The sequence below is a fragment of the Diceros bicornis genome, chromosome 10 (assembly GCF_020826845.1).
Source record: "Diceros bicornis minor isolate mBicDic1 chromosome 10, mDicBic1.mat.cur, whole genome shotgun sequence".
Taxonomy (NCBI): Eukaryota; Metazoa; Chordata; class Mammalia; order Perissodactyla; family Rhinocerotidae; genus Diceros; species Diceros bicornis.
Window position 1 is genome coordinate 14719928 of NC_080749.1, and position 19446 is coordinate 14739373.

Sequence of the window (19446 nt, forward strand, 5' to 3'; positions counted from 1 at the left end):
TTCCCTCTTGGAAAGCCCAAGTCTGGGCCACTCTAGTTTGTGGATGACTGAACAGTAAGACCATTTCCTGTGTTGGGTATTTTCACTTTGCAAGATGAGAACATTAAAAGGTTTATTAAGAGGTTATATGTGGATGGATTCTAGGCTGGACATTCCCAAACCTGGCTGTGCATGACAATCATCTAGAGTTTCCTCTGCCCCGCCAAAGGCCTAAATCAGAATCTTGTGGGCATGGGGCAAGAAAATTTTAAAAAATCTCAGTATTTCTCATGTGGCACAATCAGCATTTGGGAACTCACTTCCTAGAATAGAAGCCTGCCTTCCATAGGCAGAGAAGGTTCCATCAGCTTTTCATCAACTCAAGTCCACCAGAACCCAAGAAGAAGGCAGATTTTCCAGGCTTAGAAATAGCTGGAATATTTAATTTGCATCTATCATGTGACGTGGCAAACAATATCGCAATATGACCTCTTTTCTTTCTCTGGACTATAACCAGGCTCCTCAGAGGAGCTTGGCCACATGTGTCTGTCTCCCCTACACAATTCCTGGCACCTAACACACTTCTAATTCATGACTTAGGGTTATCCAAAGGCACCTTGTTGTTGCTTCCACCGTAACACCCAGCACAGACCAGAGTAGCCCGGAAACTGCATTCATCTCTGTGACAGTGGTCTTAGGAAGGTGCTGCAGGACTGGGGCACTTTCTAACACCAGGGTCTGATCTTCAGAATTCCAGGGAATCCACACTGTCACAAATCCCACTGTTGTACCCCAAAAGGCCCAAACCAGCTCAGGATTTGCAGTGAGTCCCCACACCTGACGCTGTTGGGCAGCACACCTGCGTGTAGGATGGACATAGTGCAGACAGCTAACAGGTACAGTGCTTTGCACCACGGCTCTCCTAAGCACCCTACGTGTTAGCTCATTCAGCTCTCACCATTGTATGAAGTAGGTTTTACTACTTTGTTTAACTCATTAACAGGCACAGAAGAATATGAGGAACAGCTGGAATCTGAATCCAGGCATTCTGGTTCTGGAGCACTCATTTTTAACCACTACCTATTTTTGAATAAACAAGATCCTTTTTTGGTTATCTTGAATTCAGCTTTACTTACACTAATCTGGCCAGTTAAGAGAAAAATTCTGACCAAAATAAGTGTAGATATAGCAATGACTTATTGCCTGCAGCCCAGGAGACCCAAAGGTTTCTATTTGCTTGTAGTGATCTGCTTGGCTCCCAGCCCATGGTGCCAAACCTTCCTAGTTGAAGCCACTTAATCCCATTTGGCAAGTTAACGGCCCCATATATGCCACCAGCAGCTGTGTTCTTAGCACAGGAACCTAAGGATCCCTTCTCCTTGTGCAAATGAGCCTTGTAGATGGTGCTGCCCTGACCCTGTATCTGATTCTAGTAACTGGCTCCCTCACATCTGAATCCTGGCCAGGTTGGTCATCTGGTTGTCTGGACTACTAAGCCATTAGTACAGTAGGAACGATCTTTCTATCTTGTGCTTATCTACTTTTCTCACAACATCTCTGTAGACTGACTTACTCATAGTGTAGGTCAACAATGGCAAGACGAACGAGGCACTAGACATGCTGAGACAAGGAAAGCCAGCCTGGGACAAGCAGGTGTCTAGTATCCAAATCCAGGCCGACCAAGCAAGGTCAACAAAGCATAGCAATCAGTGAAATACAAAACTCATGTAATTTTTTAATGACACGGGCAAGTGACATGTTATGCAACAAGCTGGTTACAAATAGTGGGTAGAGGATGACTTCACTTAATAAAAAAATTAAAAAGTATGTATACAAAACACTGGAAGGTTATATACCAAAATATCAACATTATTTATTTCTGTTCAGTAATTAAATATTCTTCCTTTTGCTTTTGTATATTTTTTGAAACACGATTATTTCTAAAACAAGAGAAAAACAAGTTACTGGATAGAGAAACAGTAATTAATCACGAGGAGTCCAGCAGTTGAGGTCTGAAACCCAGGACAGGCCCAGCTAGGGTGACAGTGCTCGTGCCCACGTGCAGAACATCGTTCCTTTTCCTACTGAAATGCTATTTATTAGACTGTTTCCTCTAACTTGATGTTCTCGGTGTACTTAGGAGTCTATAAATATTAACTGGCACAATAGCAAAACGATGCTAGCACTTTGGTTTTGAATTGCTACAAAATGTAATACCACTTTGTAGTTATAAAATACACTAGAAAGCATAAAATGTAAAACACACTAGAAATCAACAGCTCCTATAACAAAAATCCCCATCTGACTAAACCACTCTCTGTGCTGCTCTTTCTGACCTCGGTTCATTTCCGATTTTCACTATACATCTATTTTTGTTTCATGGATCTGGAAGAGGTAATTTTTCTCAAAAAGATACGAACTTTATGTGCGCTCGGCACTGTTGGATGGCCTGGCTTTAAATCTGCTACGAGTCGGCCTTGCCTTCGAAGTACTCTGCAGAGTTGGGAGGGCTCACCCAAATCTAAACCACTTGAACCAAGGCTGAATGAGGAGTGTCACCACTCTCTGTGCCTATTCTTTTTTTAAAGTCTTTACCAAGTTACCAAATGGAAAACAGATTATTATGCCTATATTGGTGTAAATGAGGCTCAAAAATCTGATTCTTGCCCCCCACTCAAATGTTAGGATTGCTAGGGGTGCTTTATCCAAATAACAATGACAGATAACCCACATTTCTTGATCTTGAAAAAAACAAAACCAAGAAATGCTCACTGTTTTAAAATCTGGCATAAAAAATCTAGTATATAAAAACTGATGCCGCCTTTAACCGAACGTGCATCTTAGCTATCTCCCAAAGCTGTCTGCCCCGTGACATGGCAGCATTTTCAGCAGGGGTCAAGAACTACTGTTAAGATCCAAGAAACAACCAAAACCAAAACATAAACCGAGACAACTTTCTGCACTGCCACCAGCACCACCACCTGCGTGGTGGACTCGGTCACCTGCCTTCTACAGCAGGCTGCACAGCAATCCGTGCCGCAAAGATCTCCAGACTCCAGGAAGGAAAGGCACAAAAAGAATTATACTAAAACAATGACAAATTTGGGGGGAAAAAGATTTAAACTTAAAATGTTCTATCATCATAACAAAGACCAAAAAGATCCCTTGCTTTGCCCTTGGGCAATCAAGAAAAACTGGACTGTTTTATATTCCTGAAATAAGACTGACTCGCTGGGAATAAGAGTCTTAGTGCTTGCAACCCAAGTTCACTTATACCCTCGTCAGAGCAGGCCACCAGATCCTACAGTTACAAACATTCCTTTGTTAGAGCAAAGAGAAAAAATCCATTTCAGGACAAAGCTATTCACGATGAAAGGAGTGTCTTCAGTGAGAGAATTGCCTGCTGTCGGAGGATTTCTTGCTGATGTGTTTGAAGATTATAGACTTCTCGACTTTCTTGGCTTTCTGGTAGCCGAATCCACCACCGCCTCCTCTCTTTCTAAGCTTGCCTTCATTGCTGTTCACGTCTAAAGGTGAATGTTAAGGAAATCAAGCAACACCAAGATAATGAACTCCAATCTGACATATACACAGAGAACAAACCAGCATGTATCTATGGTTTGTCCCTCTGTCCCTCTGTTTAACCACTGTCCCTCTACCACAACCTTTCCCTCAACGATGAAAACGTGTCAACATACGCCTGTGCAACAAACTTTCAGAAAACTAGGAGGCCAAGTAATTGTGAACTAAAATTAGCAGATATGATTTTTAAGCCCCGTGTGTAACAGTCATATTAATTCTTCCTCCACACAACAAAACGGAAGACAATTACTTATAATGAGTTAAGAAGTAAATCTGCAAGTTTACAGGAACACAATAAAAAATATTGCCAGTGTCAAAACAAATGACTTGCACCTCTGCTCGGAGCTGATTCAGGAATGCTTAACCAAGTGAAGGAGCTGTTCCTTTCACATGATTCAACATGTATTCATTACAACAGACATTTACTCGATGCCTACAATGGGAATGGTGACCCAAATTTGGTCCTCTAGTTCCCTCGGGAGTTACTGCCAGTGTTAATGAACAGGCCTCACTTTAGCTGGTTCAGCTTCTTCTGCTGAAAACGTGATAATAAAGCACACATTACAACAGAAACACCTGGAGCTATTCCCTCTGCCTTTTATCTTAGGCAGCACTTAAGTTTTCTTTTCTTTTGCTGATCTTGCAGCTTCCTTGTATGACGTCCTTCAGTGGCTCTGAGAGGACACAAAGTCTTCAGCTTCAGGGCATCCTGCTCCTCCACATACCTCGTACAGCGAGGCCTCATAACTGCTGGAGCCCTGCAATTTTATCCCTCTGTGCTTCTCTCTGGAATGTGCAACTCTCTCTGGCTCCCACTGTTTGCCAGTCAAATTCTTGTGTCCTTTTTAAGCCCTAAGTCATAAGTTGTCTTGTTTCTGCAATCCCCACTCTGATAATTAATCCCTGCCTACTCCGTGCCAGCACAGACATGCAGACAGGGACCAGGATGAACAGCTGGGCCTCCAGGCCTCAGCCAGAGCACACACCAACCCAAGAGCTAAGCCCAAACGGCTCTCCGTCAAGCTCTTGTCCCCTAGGTTCTGGAAGAATTCATAACAACAAAGAAAAGGATACTCAGATCAACAAAAGGAGGCACCTTGAAACCAAATGACAGAGCAACTTGAGGTAAATTTAAGTTATTAACATTAAAGATCTGTTTCAGAGAGTGGGAATCATATGCTCGAATGTATGACTTATATGCTTCCTGGGCTGACTTATGAAGGAAGTAGTTCTTTTCAATCAATTTTTCAAGCTGAAATGGAAAGACACATTGGTTTTAATAAAATAAAAAAGCAGACTGCATACATATTAAAACAAAATTATTCTGTAAAAAACGTTTGTTCCAATACACTTGCTCTAAGCTTTGTAATATATGCACAATCAGGCTGCAGTACGAATAATGACCAAGTTCTTGGAAGTTATGGACTGGAACAAGGTAGAGAGCACAGGAATGCAGTAAGCTACAAGATCACACAGTCCGAACTTCTCATTTTATGAAAAGGGAGATGTGGAGGACAATGGCCGCCCATGAAACACTGGGATGGCAGTGCTGGGATGAAGCTAAGGCTACCAGGTTAAAAAAAAAAAAAAAAGCATACCTGAGACTGAATGTCAGAAATTTTGGACCAGGAAAACTCAAATTCACTTAATGGAACCTAGAAAACAAAAGCATGAAGATTAGTAAACCAGGATGGATCAACATTCAGACTTTCAGACGAATGAGAGAAGTGACAAGTGTCTTATGAATGGCTGGGAAATGATGGAACCAGGTAGCAATGGTTCAATGTAGCTCATCGGTGCTAAAGAGATGGAGAGATGGAAGGACAACTAGGCCTGTGGGAATTCCCTTTGGGACAGACATCTGCTTCCTCTTGTCTCCCAATGCCAATGAAAAAGTCTTATCTCACCTCTGCTAACTGCACATGAACTGCGCTATGAAAGCTTCCTAAAAGGAAAGGCAAGGAACTAGACAGGGACAATGAGTCAATGAAGCCCTTGGAAGCTTCTTGTTAGAAGGACCCCTAGTCCTTCTTTCCATGTCAGGAGAGCTGCCCTAACACCACACTACCCTGTGACTGGAGTTTGTGACACCAAGGTCATAATGACCACAAACTCCTACAGGAAGGAAAGATTTCTTACCAGCCCTCACTTACTAGATAACTGGAAAGTGCCAGATCTGTGCTAGGAGCTGGAGGGGTGGATAGTTGCTCAAGTCATGGACCCACCCTCACAGAGCTTGGTCTTGTGAGGGAGACAGATAAGTGATGAGATGACAACTCGATGAGCACTTGTGCTGTGGGAACATGAAGGAGATCAGTGATGTCTTTCAGAAGAGATAACAGCTAGTTGAAACCAGAAGCTATCCAAAGATCCAGGAAAAGGGCATTCTAGAGAAAAAGTACAAAGGCTATAGGGCAATTTTGGGCAACTGCACCTAGCTGCAGGGTGGAGGAAAATCTACCTGGCAACACTGTGCCAGGGAGGCCAGAGGAGGCAAACGTCAGGAAAGAGAAGGCCTGACAAGTGTTCACAAGATCTAACAACAAAGAGGCCACTTATGATTCTACTGAATTCAGATTTGGTGGACAGAATGAGGCCAAAGCCAGATTAGGGTGGGCTGGAGATCAGGGTGAGTGGAAAACAAATGGAGAAAATACAAACCACTTTTCAAACTGGCAGACTGAAGAAAGGCAACAGGAGTAGCCATGCTGGAGGTGGTGGTAGGAGAACAGGTTTAGGGTTGAAGTTATTTATTTTTTTGTGAGGAAGATTAGCCCTGAGCTAACATCTATGCCAGTTTTCCTCTATTTTGTACGTGGGATGCCACCACAGCATGGCTGATGAGTGGAGGAGGTCCGTGCCTGGGATCTGAACCTGTGAACACAGTCTGCCAAAGCAGAGCCCGCAGAACTTTAACCACTTGGCCACAAGGCCGGTCCCTGAAGTTATTTTTTTTAGTCAGACCTGAGATAGTAAAGAGCCAACTGCCAGGGAGAGATTAAAGGTAAAACACAGAGTTGACGAACAAGGGACAAGGAGGAGGAGGAAGAGGTAGGAGTGAACGGGGATCCCCACAGCTTCAGGTGAGGTGAGAGGGAAAGACGTCAGGACGAAGAGACGTGGAGAAGACTGCAGGAGGTGGAGATGATCAGGTGTGAGGGAGCTTAGAAGGAGTGGAAGAGGTTTCAAACAGGGCTGTATAGAATGGGAAAGGAGAGCCTGGGCACACAAGATGCACTGCTGAGCAATAACGAGCTCAAGGACTGAGCTGTGTGGGTAGCTCTTTCTGTTCACATTTCCTGGGCTGGACCCATGTAAAATCTCCTTTGCTTAACTACTCACTGTAACAACTGTTCTCATAGCCCTGCAATGACTCATGACTCCTCGGACACATCGAGAAATGGTGCTTAAGGCCATCTGCACTGGCAAACAATGCCTATCAAGAGGAATCTGTTCTCAACTTAAGATTTTCCAAGCCAAGATCTTTACCTTGGATTGCTTCAAGTAACGAAGGAAACCCAATTCTTCGGGGCGCAAAATGAGCAAGGCATGCCCTCTTCCATTTAGGCCTCTGGCTGTTCTACCCACACGATGAATGTACTCCTTTGGTGAAGAGAGAAAATCTGAGTTAATACACTAACCTCCACAGAAGCTGTGGCAGTGTGCACTTCCAGGAGTGCACGGTAGTGGACAGAACAGTGTCAGCACATCTGGATGAGATGGTGCTGTTCCTCCAGGGCTGTGCCACACAGACCTTCACCACGTTCCCCAAAGCTAGTCTGTCATTCCTTCTGCCTGCACCATCTCCAAAGAGGTAACAGGGCAACGACCAAGCCCGAAAGAAGGCTGGACACGATACTCACATTAACTCTATGATCTAGTAAAATGACTATTAAGTGTGCTTCATCCTCAAAATGGCTTTTTAAAACACGTTTAAATGCCGGCTGATAATTTATATAATCTATTATTTGTTAACATACTTAATATAACTTATTTTATTACATATACCACAGAATCTTATCTATCTCTGTAAGCAAATTTTATTTCCTTCTGACACCTACTGCTCTTCACAGATCATCCCAAGCATATAATATTCCTAACTTAAGTCTCACTGATACCTCTCAAATCTCCTTGCACACGCCCTTTGGGTCCTGCAAAAGCCCTAAATATTATCAGCACCAGAGAAACACTGCAATCACTGTACAATAAAACATGACCTGAATGACCCAGGGATAAACCTTTGAATGTGAAACGTGGTATTTCTCAGGGAATCTGGAGAGTAAGTACATTCCTTAATGTAGAGCCATTCTGGAGAAACCCCAAGGATGTCAGTTACCTTGGGGTCATCTGGAGGGTCATACTGAACAATCCAGTCAACTTCAGGAATATCCAGCCCTCTAGCTGCCACATCTGTACACAACAATATCCCTGAATCTGCATTGCAGAACTGGAAGAACGTGGTAGTGCGCTTATTTTGCTTCTGCTTTCCCTGGAATCAAATCAAAACATCCATTAGAGCTAGAAACTTGCAGCTGTTTCTAGGAGGTCTAGATGTAGGACCCCCAAACTGTGGACCTGTTAACCTGATTTCAAGTTCACTCCCTGGCCTATGTCCTATCTACCCAAGTGGACAGCGTCTCTTATTCCTTGGTGGTCCTCACTCCTCCACACCCAGCAACGCTCCCTCCACACAGGATCAATCACCCAATGTTGACTGAACTACTCAGAACTGTTTAGAGGAGAGCGCAATACCTGAAACCCCACAATCTATTTAACTTGATAAGCAGAACCTGTTTTTAATAAACTCATCATAATCACTTACATGAATGGCCAAGACAGGCAAATCGATGTAGTTCAGCAATTCGTAGTGGTATTTCACAGACATACAGGATGAAAAGAAGACCATTAGTTTTTTCTTTCGGTTCTTCTTAAGGAATGTAAAGAGTAGGAGGAATCTCTTCTCAGAGGGACAAACAACATATCCCTAGAAGCAGTTCAAGTGAAGAGATACAAAATAATCAAATGGACATTTTCAGTTTCTTGAACCAATATAATTTGATGGAGAGCACAGACAAACATCATACACACACTGTCATGCCTTACCTATAACAAAATTACTGCCTTCATTGTAACAAAGCATTCGTAAGATAAGACTAATTTTAGCTCTTTTGATCCCTTTTACTGGCTGCAAACACTGGGTACTGAATATTTTTCATATTTCTCCAACTACTGGTTATCAATAGTTCTTGCAACCATAATATATTAACACCTCCATTAATCAGAACCCTCAAGGCCCACCAAAGATTTTTTAAAAGGTCCTTAATAGCAAGATCTCAAATAGCCACAGCTTAAGTGCACTGTCCTAAACAAGATAACAAAGCTGGGTGAATATATTTTTAAAAACTAAACACCAAATGAAAGGTTTTTAAGCTAAATCGTTACAGGAAAATATTTTATTCATCAAAAGATTCAATCTTAAAGTTCTATTTTTAATCAACCTAGTTTGGATCTTTGTCACCTCATTTCCAATTTTCCACAGCTATGTGGGTGAAACCAGTCTCTCCATCTTCTAACTCATCTCACGTCTTAGAGCAAGAGATTATTAAACAACAAATTTCTTTTACTCCACCTACAACTGGTAGTGATTAATAACCTCCCACATGGCAAGCAGTACTAAGAGACAGAGTAAAGAGAGCTGATCAAATTATTCAGAGTTCAAGATACTGTACATCAGAAGAGCCAGAGACGCAATACCCAAGTTTACTATATTTGAATTAAAAGTTCATTAATCCATCTGCTTTCTGGATGATCATCCAAACAATTACAAGGAAACACCAAAGAAGATCCTTAAAATTTAACATATTGACACAAATTACCTGCTCAAGACCATCCACTGTTGCATTAGTTTTATCATCATCAACACCAACATACAACGGCTCCTTTTTCAGAGAAATCCTTGCCAGGTCTTCAACTTTTCGGGTTTGTGTGGCAGAAAAGAGCATGGTCTGTCTGCGTGCTGAAACAGATGCATATAACAATAACCAAAATCTTTCAGGGAATCTTTAGAATTGCTTCACAACCACAAATGCTCTAAGTAGAACTTGCAAGAATGTGAGACATGACATTACTATAGATATTAAGAGAATATGATGAACATCTCTATATCTTTAAATCTGACAACTTAGATAGAATGGACAATTTCCCTGACAGACAAACTTCTAAAGCCCACTCGAAGGGAAACAGAAAACCCAGATAGCCTGTATCTATTACAGAAATTGTAGTTAGAATCTTCATCTAAAGAAAACTCCAGCCCCAATGGCCTCCACTGGTGAAGTCTATCAAACATTTAAGGAAGAAATATTGCCAATTCTTCACAAATTCTCCAGGTCACTGAAGAAAGTTTACTTCCCAACTCATTCTTTGAAGCCAGCCATTACCCTGATACCAAAACCCAACAATGATTCATAAGCATAAATGCAAAATTACTAAACACAACTTTAGCAAAGTGAATCCAGCAATATATAAAAAAGGACAATGCATCATAATGCATTATTCTAGGAATGCAGGGTTGGTTTAACATTTGAAAATTAACCAACACAGTTTACCATATTAACAAACTAAAGAAAAAACATCTGATCATTTCAATAGACACAGAAAAAGCATTTGACAAAATATAACATTTATTTGTGATTAAAAAAATCTCAACAAACTACGAACAGAAGGGATCATCCTCAATCTGATAAAGGGCATCTACAAAAAAATCTAGTGGTGAAAGAATGAATGCTTTCCACCTAAGATTAGGAATAAGACAAAGATGTCTTCTCTCACCACTTGTATTCAGTGTTGTACTGGAGGTTCTGGCCAGTGCAGTCAAGCAAGAAAAAAATTAAGTGATGAATTTCATTTTTTCATCTGTAGATGATATGACTGCCTATGTAGAAAATCCAATGGCTAGCTTCATCTGGAAGGTCATAATGAACAATCCAGTTGAGTCTAGTAATAATTACCTTGCCGGATACAGGATCAAAATAAAAAAAATTAACTGTATTTACATATAAGCAATGAACAATTTGAAATTGAAATTCTAATGAAATACTTAGGGATAAATCTGACAAAAGATGTGAAAAAATCTGTACACTGAAAACTCTAAAACACTGTTAAGATAAATTAAGGAGCTAATAAATGGAGGTATACCTATTCACCGGCTGAATGACTCAATATTGCCTTTCACCAATGATCTATATTCAATACAATCCCAACCAAGATCCCAGAACTTTTAGGGGGTAGAAATTTTTTTTACGGGGTAGAAATTGACAAACTGATTCTAAAATTTATATAGAAATGCAAAGAACAAGAATAACCAAAACAATTTGAAAAAGAACAAAGGTGGGGGTTAATGCTACCTAATTTCAAGACTTAATAGGAAGAACTGGAATTCTCACACATTGCTGATGAGAATGTAAAATGGTACAAGCTAAACATACATCGGCTACTCCACTCTTAGGTAGTTACCCAAGACAAAAAGGAAATATATGCCCAGAATAAGAGTTGTAGATGAATGTTCACAGCAACTTTATTTGTAATAGCCAAAACCTGTAAACAGGACAATCATCCATCGACAACTGAACGGATAAACAAGTTGTGGTATATTCAACAATGGGATGCTACTGAGGAATAAGGTAAAGAACTACTGACAGATGTAACAGCATGGATGACTCGCAAAAGAATTTGCTGAGCAGACAAAAAGTTATACTGTATGATTCATATTCATTCATATAAATCTCTAGAAAATGCACACTGATCTACAGTAACAGAAAGCAGATCAACAGTTTCCTAGGAGAGAGAGACGTGTGTGAGCAGTTGTTGGAAGCAGACAAGGGTTGTTCCTACTGAGAGTTTGAGGGAGGGATTACAAGGGTGTACAAGGAAACTTCTGAGCGTTATGGAGATGTTCACTGTATGACTGTGGTGATGGTTTCACAGGTGTAAACATGTCAAAACTTATCAAATTGTTTATTTAAAATAGGTACAGATTATTATGTCAATTTTCCCTCAATAAAGCATTAAAAACAAGTTGTATAATGAATGAGACCATGATCTTATTACAGATATAAGCAGTTTATAATGTTGCAAGTACTGTAACCAAGGTATGTACAACTCAAATATAATACAAAAGGCCACAAGTCCACGGCTACCTGGGAGACGTCAGAATGAGGTAAGAAAAAGTAAGATGGGGGGGCGACGGCGACATGGGAATGACAGGTTAGGACTGTTTAACTTGCATTATAACCTCTAAAATGGCAAAACCACTGTAATAAGTTACTAGTAAGTTTGATCCATGTATTGCAAACTACCTCTAAAGCCGACTGGCACAACTTCTCTTGGCTATATTAAAATCCTGGTATTAACAGGTTTCATCTAGGAACAATCCTCACCTACTTCCAACTACTACTTTGCAAACCACATGCAGATGCTACCTACTTACTTGGCAGAAGTTTAATAATTTGTTTTAATTCCTCTTCAAACCCAACATCCAAGATACGGTCAGCCTCATCAATAACCAGACATTGAAGGTTTTTATACATAAACCCTGGGGTATTCTAACAAGACAAAGAAAAACTGTTAGCTGTCAAGTTTATGTTTCACACAAGACAATGAGCCAGGTGCTGCATCACAGCGTTCTCTTACCTGCATATGGTCCAGGAGACGGCCTGGTGTGGCCACAATAATGTTGATCCCATTAGCAAGTTTCTGTGCTTCAGCAGATCTGTTACTGCCCCCCATTATTAATCCATATGTATGAACATGGTGTGTCATTAGCTCCTTGAGAACACCAAAAGTCTGCATGGCCAGTTCCCTCGTAGGTGAGAGAATAAGGACTCCTGTTCCTAAAATGGAAAAAATGATATACGGTAAAAGCCAAACTGTAATCATCACAAGTCCATAACAGCTACAATACTAGTGAGAAGAAATCAGAACAAAGACTTACCATTTCTGGGCATGAACTTTAACTTAACAATGAGTTCAACTGCAGGGATGAGAAATGCCAGGGTTTTGCCACTGCCTGTTTTTGCAGCAGCCAGAAGATCCCTAAATATTAAAAAAGGCAAGGAGAGGGACATTTAGTCTACTCATTCAACAAGTCATTTACTGAACACCTACCACGTTACTATCACGTATGTTTTGGGCATCAGCGCTAGAACATGAAGAAGAAAGACAAAGTCCCAAACCTCTCTACCACTGAAAGCTATCACCTGCGTTAAATACCCAACTCAAGAATAAGAATCATGCTATAAAACAGAAGTGAATACTTTGTTCAAACATCAGTAAATAACTTAAAGTCTTTAATGCAGGTTGGGTATGTGACCCAACACACAGTGCAAAATCAACAGAACATACTGGCATTTCCTTTCCAAACTACTAGCACTAAAAATAGATACTAATGCCCAAACATCAGTGTTAATCATACCTGCCTTCCAGAAGTGGTCTGATACTTTTATGCTGAATTTCAGTCATGTTTGTAAAGCCCATTTCTTTTATTGCCTTTAGAGTGTTTTCATTGACAAGATTAGTCAGAGAAGCAAATGAAGTATCTTCAAAAGCTCCTAAACAGAAGATAGTTTATCATTAGCAAATTTATCTTTTTTTAATAGTCAATACTGACTAATTAGTTTAGGCAAACTAATTGCCTAAATTAGTTTTGCGGACTGAAAGCATTACTGGGTTGCAATCAAGCTTAGAAGAGCTTCCTCCAGTAAGAAAACACTAATCCCCAACCATTCCCATATATTAAGAAAAAGATCCTATACTTTTGAAGTGTCTCCACTGCTGATGGCTGTATAATTTCAAGTCCAGAGCCTAGTGTAACAAAATAATAAGGGATGGAGAGGAGGTGAAATCAAGGGACTGGTATGAAATGAAAATGCCAAGGCTGTTGGGGTGGGAGAGAGTTCAGAGAGAAATGAAATGTTTAATAAATCTGAAATAAAAAGTGAAAACATTTAGTATAATAAAAACTGAGTTTGAAGTCAATCAAAAGAGTAGTTAATTTCACTCTAAAAGAGACAACTGAGAAGAGTCAGATACAGACACAGTCTGTAAGGCTGATCCCACATATCCAGTGTGCTGTGGATCTTTAGCAGGGGAAGGCATCAAAAGCCCTTGGGGAGCTCCCCACCCCATACAAGTCCTGGCTCTAACCTAGGTATTGCCAACCTTGGCACTCCTGACATTTTGGGCTGGATAATTCTTTGTTGTGAGAGGCTGTCCTATGCGTTATAGGATGTTCTGCAGTATCCCTGACCTCTACTCACTAAATGCCAGTAGCCTGCCCCCTGTTCTGACAACCAAAAGGTGTGGCCAATCCTCACAGTTTGCCTGGGACAGAGGTGGTTTATGGGATGCAGGACTTTCAATGCTGGTCAAATTCTGGGCAAACCAGGATGAGCTGGTCACCCCACCCAGGAAGCAAAACTGCCCTGGCTGAGAACCACTGCCATAACCTTTGCAATTCTGATCGAGCAGGTCTGAGGTTGGGCCTTAATATTTTAACAAACAAAAAACTCAAACCAAACAACTCCAGTAACTCCTGGACATTTCTGGTTAGCAGCAACTGATTCTACCCTAAACTCTTGACTTTACAGACAAAGAAACAAAGGCCAAAGGAGGTCAGCCTGGCACAAGTCCCTCAATAATGTTAATTTCATCCTTCTTTCCTTACTGTAACTGCACCAGTACTAAAACCTCTGGGCTCCAGATTTCTGGGCCCATGATTTTCCTACAACATGGAATGAGCTTTAAAAATGACAAACCAAAGGAACAAAGGACCCAGAAGACATTTGTGTACACATCAAAATATTTAGTGTTAGGAATGAAGAAAAGGAAAAAAATAGGGAATCAACAAGAACTAAGGCACACAATGAGGAAGATAAAAAGCTGTTAGATATAAATACGTTTCTTGTCAATACTTACTTTTTCCAGGTAAATTAAGTCACTCTTGAACCTTCAAATCCTATAATTCAGAGAGGCATGACATTTTAAAGATCCATCAGGAAAGCTTTCTGGAAGTTACCTGTTAGTCCCAGGGGCAGGCTGGGCACTTCACTGTCATCCTCCTCATCACCTGGCTTCTCCACGCTGTTTTCTGTTTGTTCAGGAGCCTGGGCGCCTTCTTCAGATTCCCCTTTGTCTTCAGTTTTTGCTTTTTTGGTATCTTTGGTTTTAAAGGACAAACCCCCCCCCCCCAAATGTATTTCTTAAAATAAAAGTATCAAATGAGATCACAAAATAAAAGATGTGTAATGTGAAGGAGCATATTTTCAAAAGCTTGCTAAGAATGTCTCTTTTTTTATGATTAAAGATTTGGTTATATTTAAAAACCCACGGGGACATGCAGATTTGTCAACAAAACAATTTCTGAGGTTTCTTAATGTATTATACCATCTTAAGTGACCAAGAAATATTTAGAAAGTTGAACCGAACAATTTAAATATACTAATTACACGGAGTCCTATATACTTCACTGAGGAAAAAAAGGGCATGTGATTAATATAGTCATGAGCTGCATAATGACAATTCGGTCAATGACAGACAACATATACAGTGGTGTTCCCATAAGATTAGTACCAAACAGCCTAGGTGTGTAGTGGGCTATACCATCTAGGTTTGTGTAAGTGCACTCTATGAGGTTCGTACAATGATGAAATCATCTCATGATGCACTTCTCAGAATGTACCCCCATTGTTAAGTAATGCACGACCATAAATTATTTAAAAACTCCTAATAAGCAATGATTTTCCCTCCTATACCATTAAACATAAACTTTCTAAAAAAGCTAATTTTGTTTTAAAGATGAACAGAAAACCAAAGGCTCTTCATGTTACTAGAGATAGACTACAAAGCAACGGCAATACCCACTTAGCTGGGTGATAAACCGGCCTGTTCCTTGAATGAAGTAAGTGGTGAGATGAGGAAAGGCAGGGCCTCCTGGCTTTCTACCTGTACATTCACGACTTTCATAATGTGGTCCTAAACTACCTTTCCAGCCTTACTCCTGTCACACCCTTTAATGCTCCACTCTGAGTCAAACAGGTAAACTACCATGCTGGGCTTTTATAAATTTATGGCAATTAGTGAAGCTAGTTAGAACAGAACTAACCGAGACCACAATTCAGGACTCTTTGTAGCCCAGGACTGGCCTCTTCCTTGGACCTTACTACTACCCTTCTGGGAAACAGTCAACTCTGCAGGACCCACGTGTTCAAAAGCCATGGATATTGTCAGCTGGTCTTCATGGCTTATCACTTGTTTTCCTTAAAATAGTTCTTAAAGTTTACCAATAGGGTTAAAACTCCCAGCTCTGTCATTCAATGGTGAGACTAGAAATAATATCACTTCCTTAGACACACTCAGAACAAAAATTCTAAAGTCACTACAATCACTTTAAATAAAAACTGTAATGTCTAATCCTCATGCTTTTCTCTATCTTGTTTCACTTTTTGTTTACGCAATTTCTTATAACCTATAAATGTTATTAATCTGTTGGCAGCATGAAGACAGCCACGCATGTTAGGAAAAGTTCAAAGCTCTTTCTAAATGAAACCTTTATTTCAGATGAGATAGATGAATAGGACATTCTAACCCAGGTGTTGGCAAACTTTCTCTACAGAAAGCCAGAGAATAAACATTATAGGTTTTGCAGGCCATATGGCCTCTGTCACCACAAAGACCAAGTAAACAAATGAGCACTGCAGTGTTCCAATAAAGCTTTATTTATAAAAACAGGTGGAAGGCTGAATAGTTTGCTGACACCTGTTCTATCCTCCCTTGAAATCTCTGCTTGCTCACATCTCAATCATTATGCCTGTTCTTTTACCTAAGCTTATTCAAATCCAATCATCTTCCAAAAGAAAATAGCCCTTCCCTCCCCACCGCCAATACTATCCTGGCCATTCTACTCACAAATTAACGTCCCATTTATTCAGAAGTTTCCTGCTATTTTATACACTTCGCATATCCAAATTATCACTAAGTTTCCTTTCAAAGGGAGGAATTTATGGTAGGAAAAAAGAAATGGGGCAGAAAAGTAAATGAAAAGAATCATTAATGCAAAGCCCAATGATACACAAAGGCCAAAGAAGATAGATCCTACTACCAGCCCAGATTTCTTTAGTAATTCCACAATTCAGCTTGCAAAAAGGTAAACCTAGGATATTATGCCATAGTCTGTGTTCTATATATCGTAAAAAGCCCAGCTAACTGCCAAAAAGAAGAGCACATTTCTAGAATTCTAAGGAGATTCTTATGTAAGTGTGAGGTTTTCTTCAAGGCTGTTAGGGAACGTAAAAGCTTGACACAGTACTCAATATTTTGAGAAAAGTTAAAAGCACTCCTCTCCCACAAACATTTCCTCTAGCTCCCAGGCTAGTTTGTGGTATACCAGCGAGTACAGAGAATTTCTGCATGTCATGTGGACAATAATAATAACACAGGGAAGGCAGAGTGATAACTGTGAAAAACTGTGTGAACAGCTTGAGTTCAAAGAAAATGAAGTACCTACCAGGCCCAGCATCATCCACCATTTTTCTCTTCTTCTTCTTCTTCTTCTTTTTTAATTCTGAATTAGGAGGCTGTGTTGCTGCTTCCCCATTGGTTAATACGGTAGATTTCTTGGGGGATTTTTTAACTTTTACATTTTCTACTGTTTCTTTAGATATATCTCCATTTTGGGCTTCTGATGAACTCACATTCATAGACTGTTTTAGTGATTTTTTTTTCCCACCTCCCACTGTTTCTTTACATATATCTCCATTTTGGGCTTCTGGCAGGCCCACATTATTAGACTGTTTTAGGGATTTTTTAACTTTTCCACCTCCCAGTGTTTCTTCAGACACATCTCCATTTTGAGTTTCTGAGAGCCTGACGTCGGAGGCCCCTGTTTAAAAACAGAACACACTTTGTGACAAAGAAGAGGTTTACTTAGAAACACTGAAATGTGAAATGAGAAATTCCAAGGCTTTCAGGACTAAAACGATTTAGCTTTTACTTCTCTTTCACGTACATTATTAAAACCACTTGCAATTTTATGGTATTCTACTAGAGGACAAGTAAATTTTCTTTAAGGAAAAATGATGGAAAAGGAAAATTTGCACTGATTTTTTAACTTCAAAAAACCACATCTCTGTCCTTAAGAGTCTGGGACAGGAAAACTTCAATGAGGTTAAATATTTAAACAGATGGGACTAGACAATGGTAGTTAGAAAACATACATGTTAACATTAGGTATTTGATGAATATATGATTAACTGATATATTAAAAAAGACATATCTTATTCACACAACTACTTCTTCTCATATAAATTCAAAACGTTCAACCACAACTTTCCTAGACTCTAGTGAATTGAAAATTCTATTGATGAAACTACTTATTTGTCAAATACTTATATATAAATGCCTAAGAATGTCTTGACAAAAGCTGCCCAGTTTAATATAGAAAAAGAAAACACCATCTTTTATTTTAATTATTTTTACCAACAAGTAGTAATGCCGTATTATTCTATAAGAAACAGAAATGTAAGGAACTTCAAAAACATTATTCCTAAAACCCACAAACCTGTCCTCTCCTCCAGGATTTCTTTCAATTAATCTCTGCCGAAAACCAACTGGGGTAAGGCATTATACCTTCAACATTCCCCTCAGAGATCTGTATCTTATAGAGGACCCAAAAAGGTTAACGGCAACAATGTCACGATCTCTGAATCACTGTCAGAAAGTAAGGACTTGCAAATCAGTTAGGTAAGAAAGGTGATAGTCAGGTAAAATCCTTTTTGTAAGTCTTTGCGAAGGATGCCAATATGTAAACACTTTTAACGAATTTATAACCTAAAGTTGGGAGTGATGGGAAGACAGGGCACGAGAGAGGCTTTGCGGTGGATGTGTGCAGAAGACACCTTTAGAGCTGAAAATGAAGAAGCGGTACAGAGCGGAGACAGAGAATAGTGGAGGTGGGTAGGGGAAGGCAACGGTATCAGGAAAGCTCTGTGAAAAGAGTGACACTGAGCTGGTTTTCAAAGAACGTAGACACTGAACAGATGATATGAATAGAAGGTGCACAGAGAAGAGAAAGTTCCATGTGTCTGAATGAAAACGGGTGAGGGGCGGGGATGTGGTGGGACCTGCAGGTTGGGAGGGAGTCGGAACGGGGAGGGTGGAAGGGGAAAAGCCCGGTTTAGCTGGAAGCACTGCTGGAGGCCTGGAAGGGAAGTAAGAGGTCTCCTGCTCCAACTCTGTAAGTAGGACAAACTGATGCTCAGAAAAGTCGGGGCAGATCTAGGACCCGACTCGAGGCTGCCCCGGGCCTCCCGGTGACTCTCAACAAGCACACGCGCTCTCGGGGCAGCACGCGCCGCCCTGGAGCCCCGGGGACTCTCGGACCGCGCCGCCCGGCCCCGCAGTCGCCGTCGCGCGCCACGGCCCACGCGTGGGCTCCCTCGCCCCTGAGCACGCCACGAGCCCAGCGCCTCTCACCCTGGAGCTTTAGGTTTCGCTGCCGCAGCTTGAGGTTCCGCTTCTCGATCTTCTTGCGCAGGAGTTTCATCGGTAGATGAGACATACTGTCTGTAAGGCTCCTTCACCACGGCGCCACAGCCCGGCTTCTCAGCGCTCCCGGGTGACGTAACGTCCTCTCGGGACGCACGTGCGCAGCTCGGCCAACCGGAAGTACGTCACAGGAAGAGCTCGCGGCCTGAGGATCAGAAATTGCGTCCGGACGGAAATACTTCCGGGCGCGTGCGCCGTGCTTCCCTTGGCGACCGGATGCTGTGCAGCGTCCCCTGCGGGAATGGAGGCCCGACCCTGAGCCGAGTTCATGTGGCAGAGCTGGCAGTG

The 19446-nt window shown here is 41.0% G+C and overlaps 1 protein-coding gene across 1 annotated transcript; it reads right to left on the bottom strand.

Moving 5' to 3' along the window:
- Positions 1–1689: 1689 nt before the first annotated feature.
- On the bottom strand, positions 1690–19234 carry DDX18 (DEAD-box helicase 18). Its single transcript, XM_058548838.1, has 14 exons — positions 19087–19234; positions 17120–17494; positions 14633–14773; positions 13031–13166; positions 12551–12651; positions 12250–12449; positions 12047–12161; positions 9438–9577; positions 8384–8545; positions 7898–8050; positions 7051–7164; positions 5160–5216; positions 4636–4813; positions 1690–3506 (listed from the first exon to the last, which is right to left on the bottom strand). The coding sequence occupies exons 1-14, from the start codon at positions 19169–19171 to the stop codon at positions 3364–3366; spliced, it is 2100 nt and encodes a 699-aa protein (XP_058404821.1). The 5' UTR covers positions 19172–19234; the 3' UTR covers positions 1690–3363.
- Between the last annotated feature and the right edge of the window lie 212 nt (positions 19235–19446).

Excerpts from the sequence above, each read along its gene's own strand:
- DDX18 (XM_058548838.1), bottom strand. The coding sequence starts at position 19,171 with ATGTCTCATCTACCGATGAAACTCCTGCGCAAGAAGATCGAGAAGCGG. Across the intron at positions 12,652-13,030 it reads AGACCACTTCTGGAAGGCAG|GGATCTTCTGGCTGCTGCAA; the intron begins GTATGATTAACA and ends TTTAATATTTAG. Across the intron at positions 8,051-8,383 it reads TGCCTGTCTTGGCCATTCAT|GGAAAGCAGAAGCAAAATAA; the intron begins GTAAGTGATTAT and ends ATTTGATTCCAG.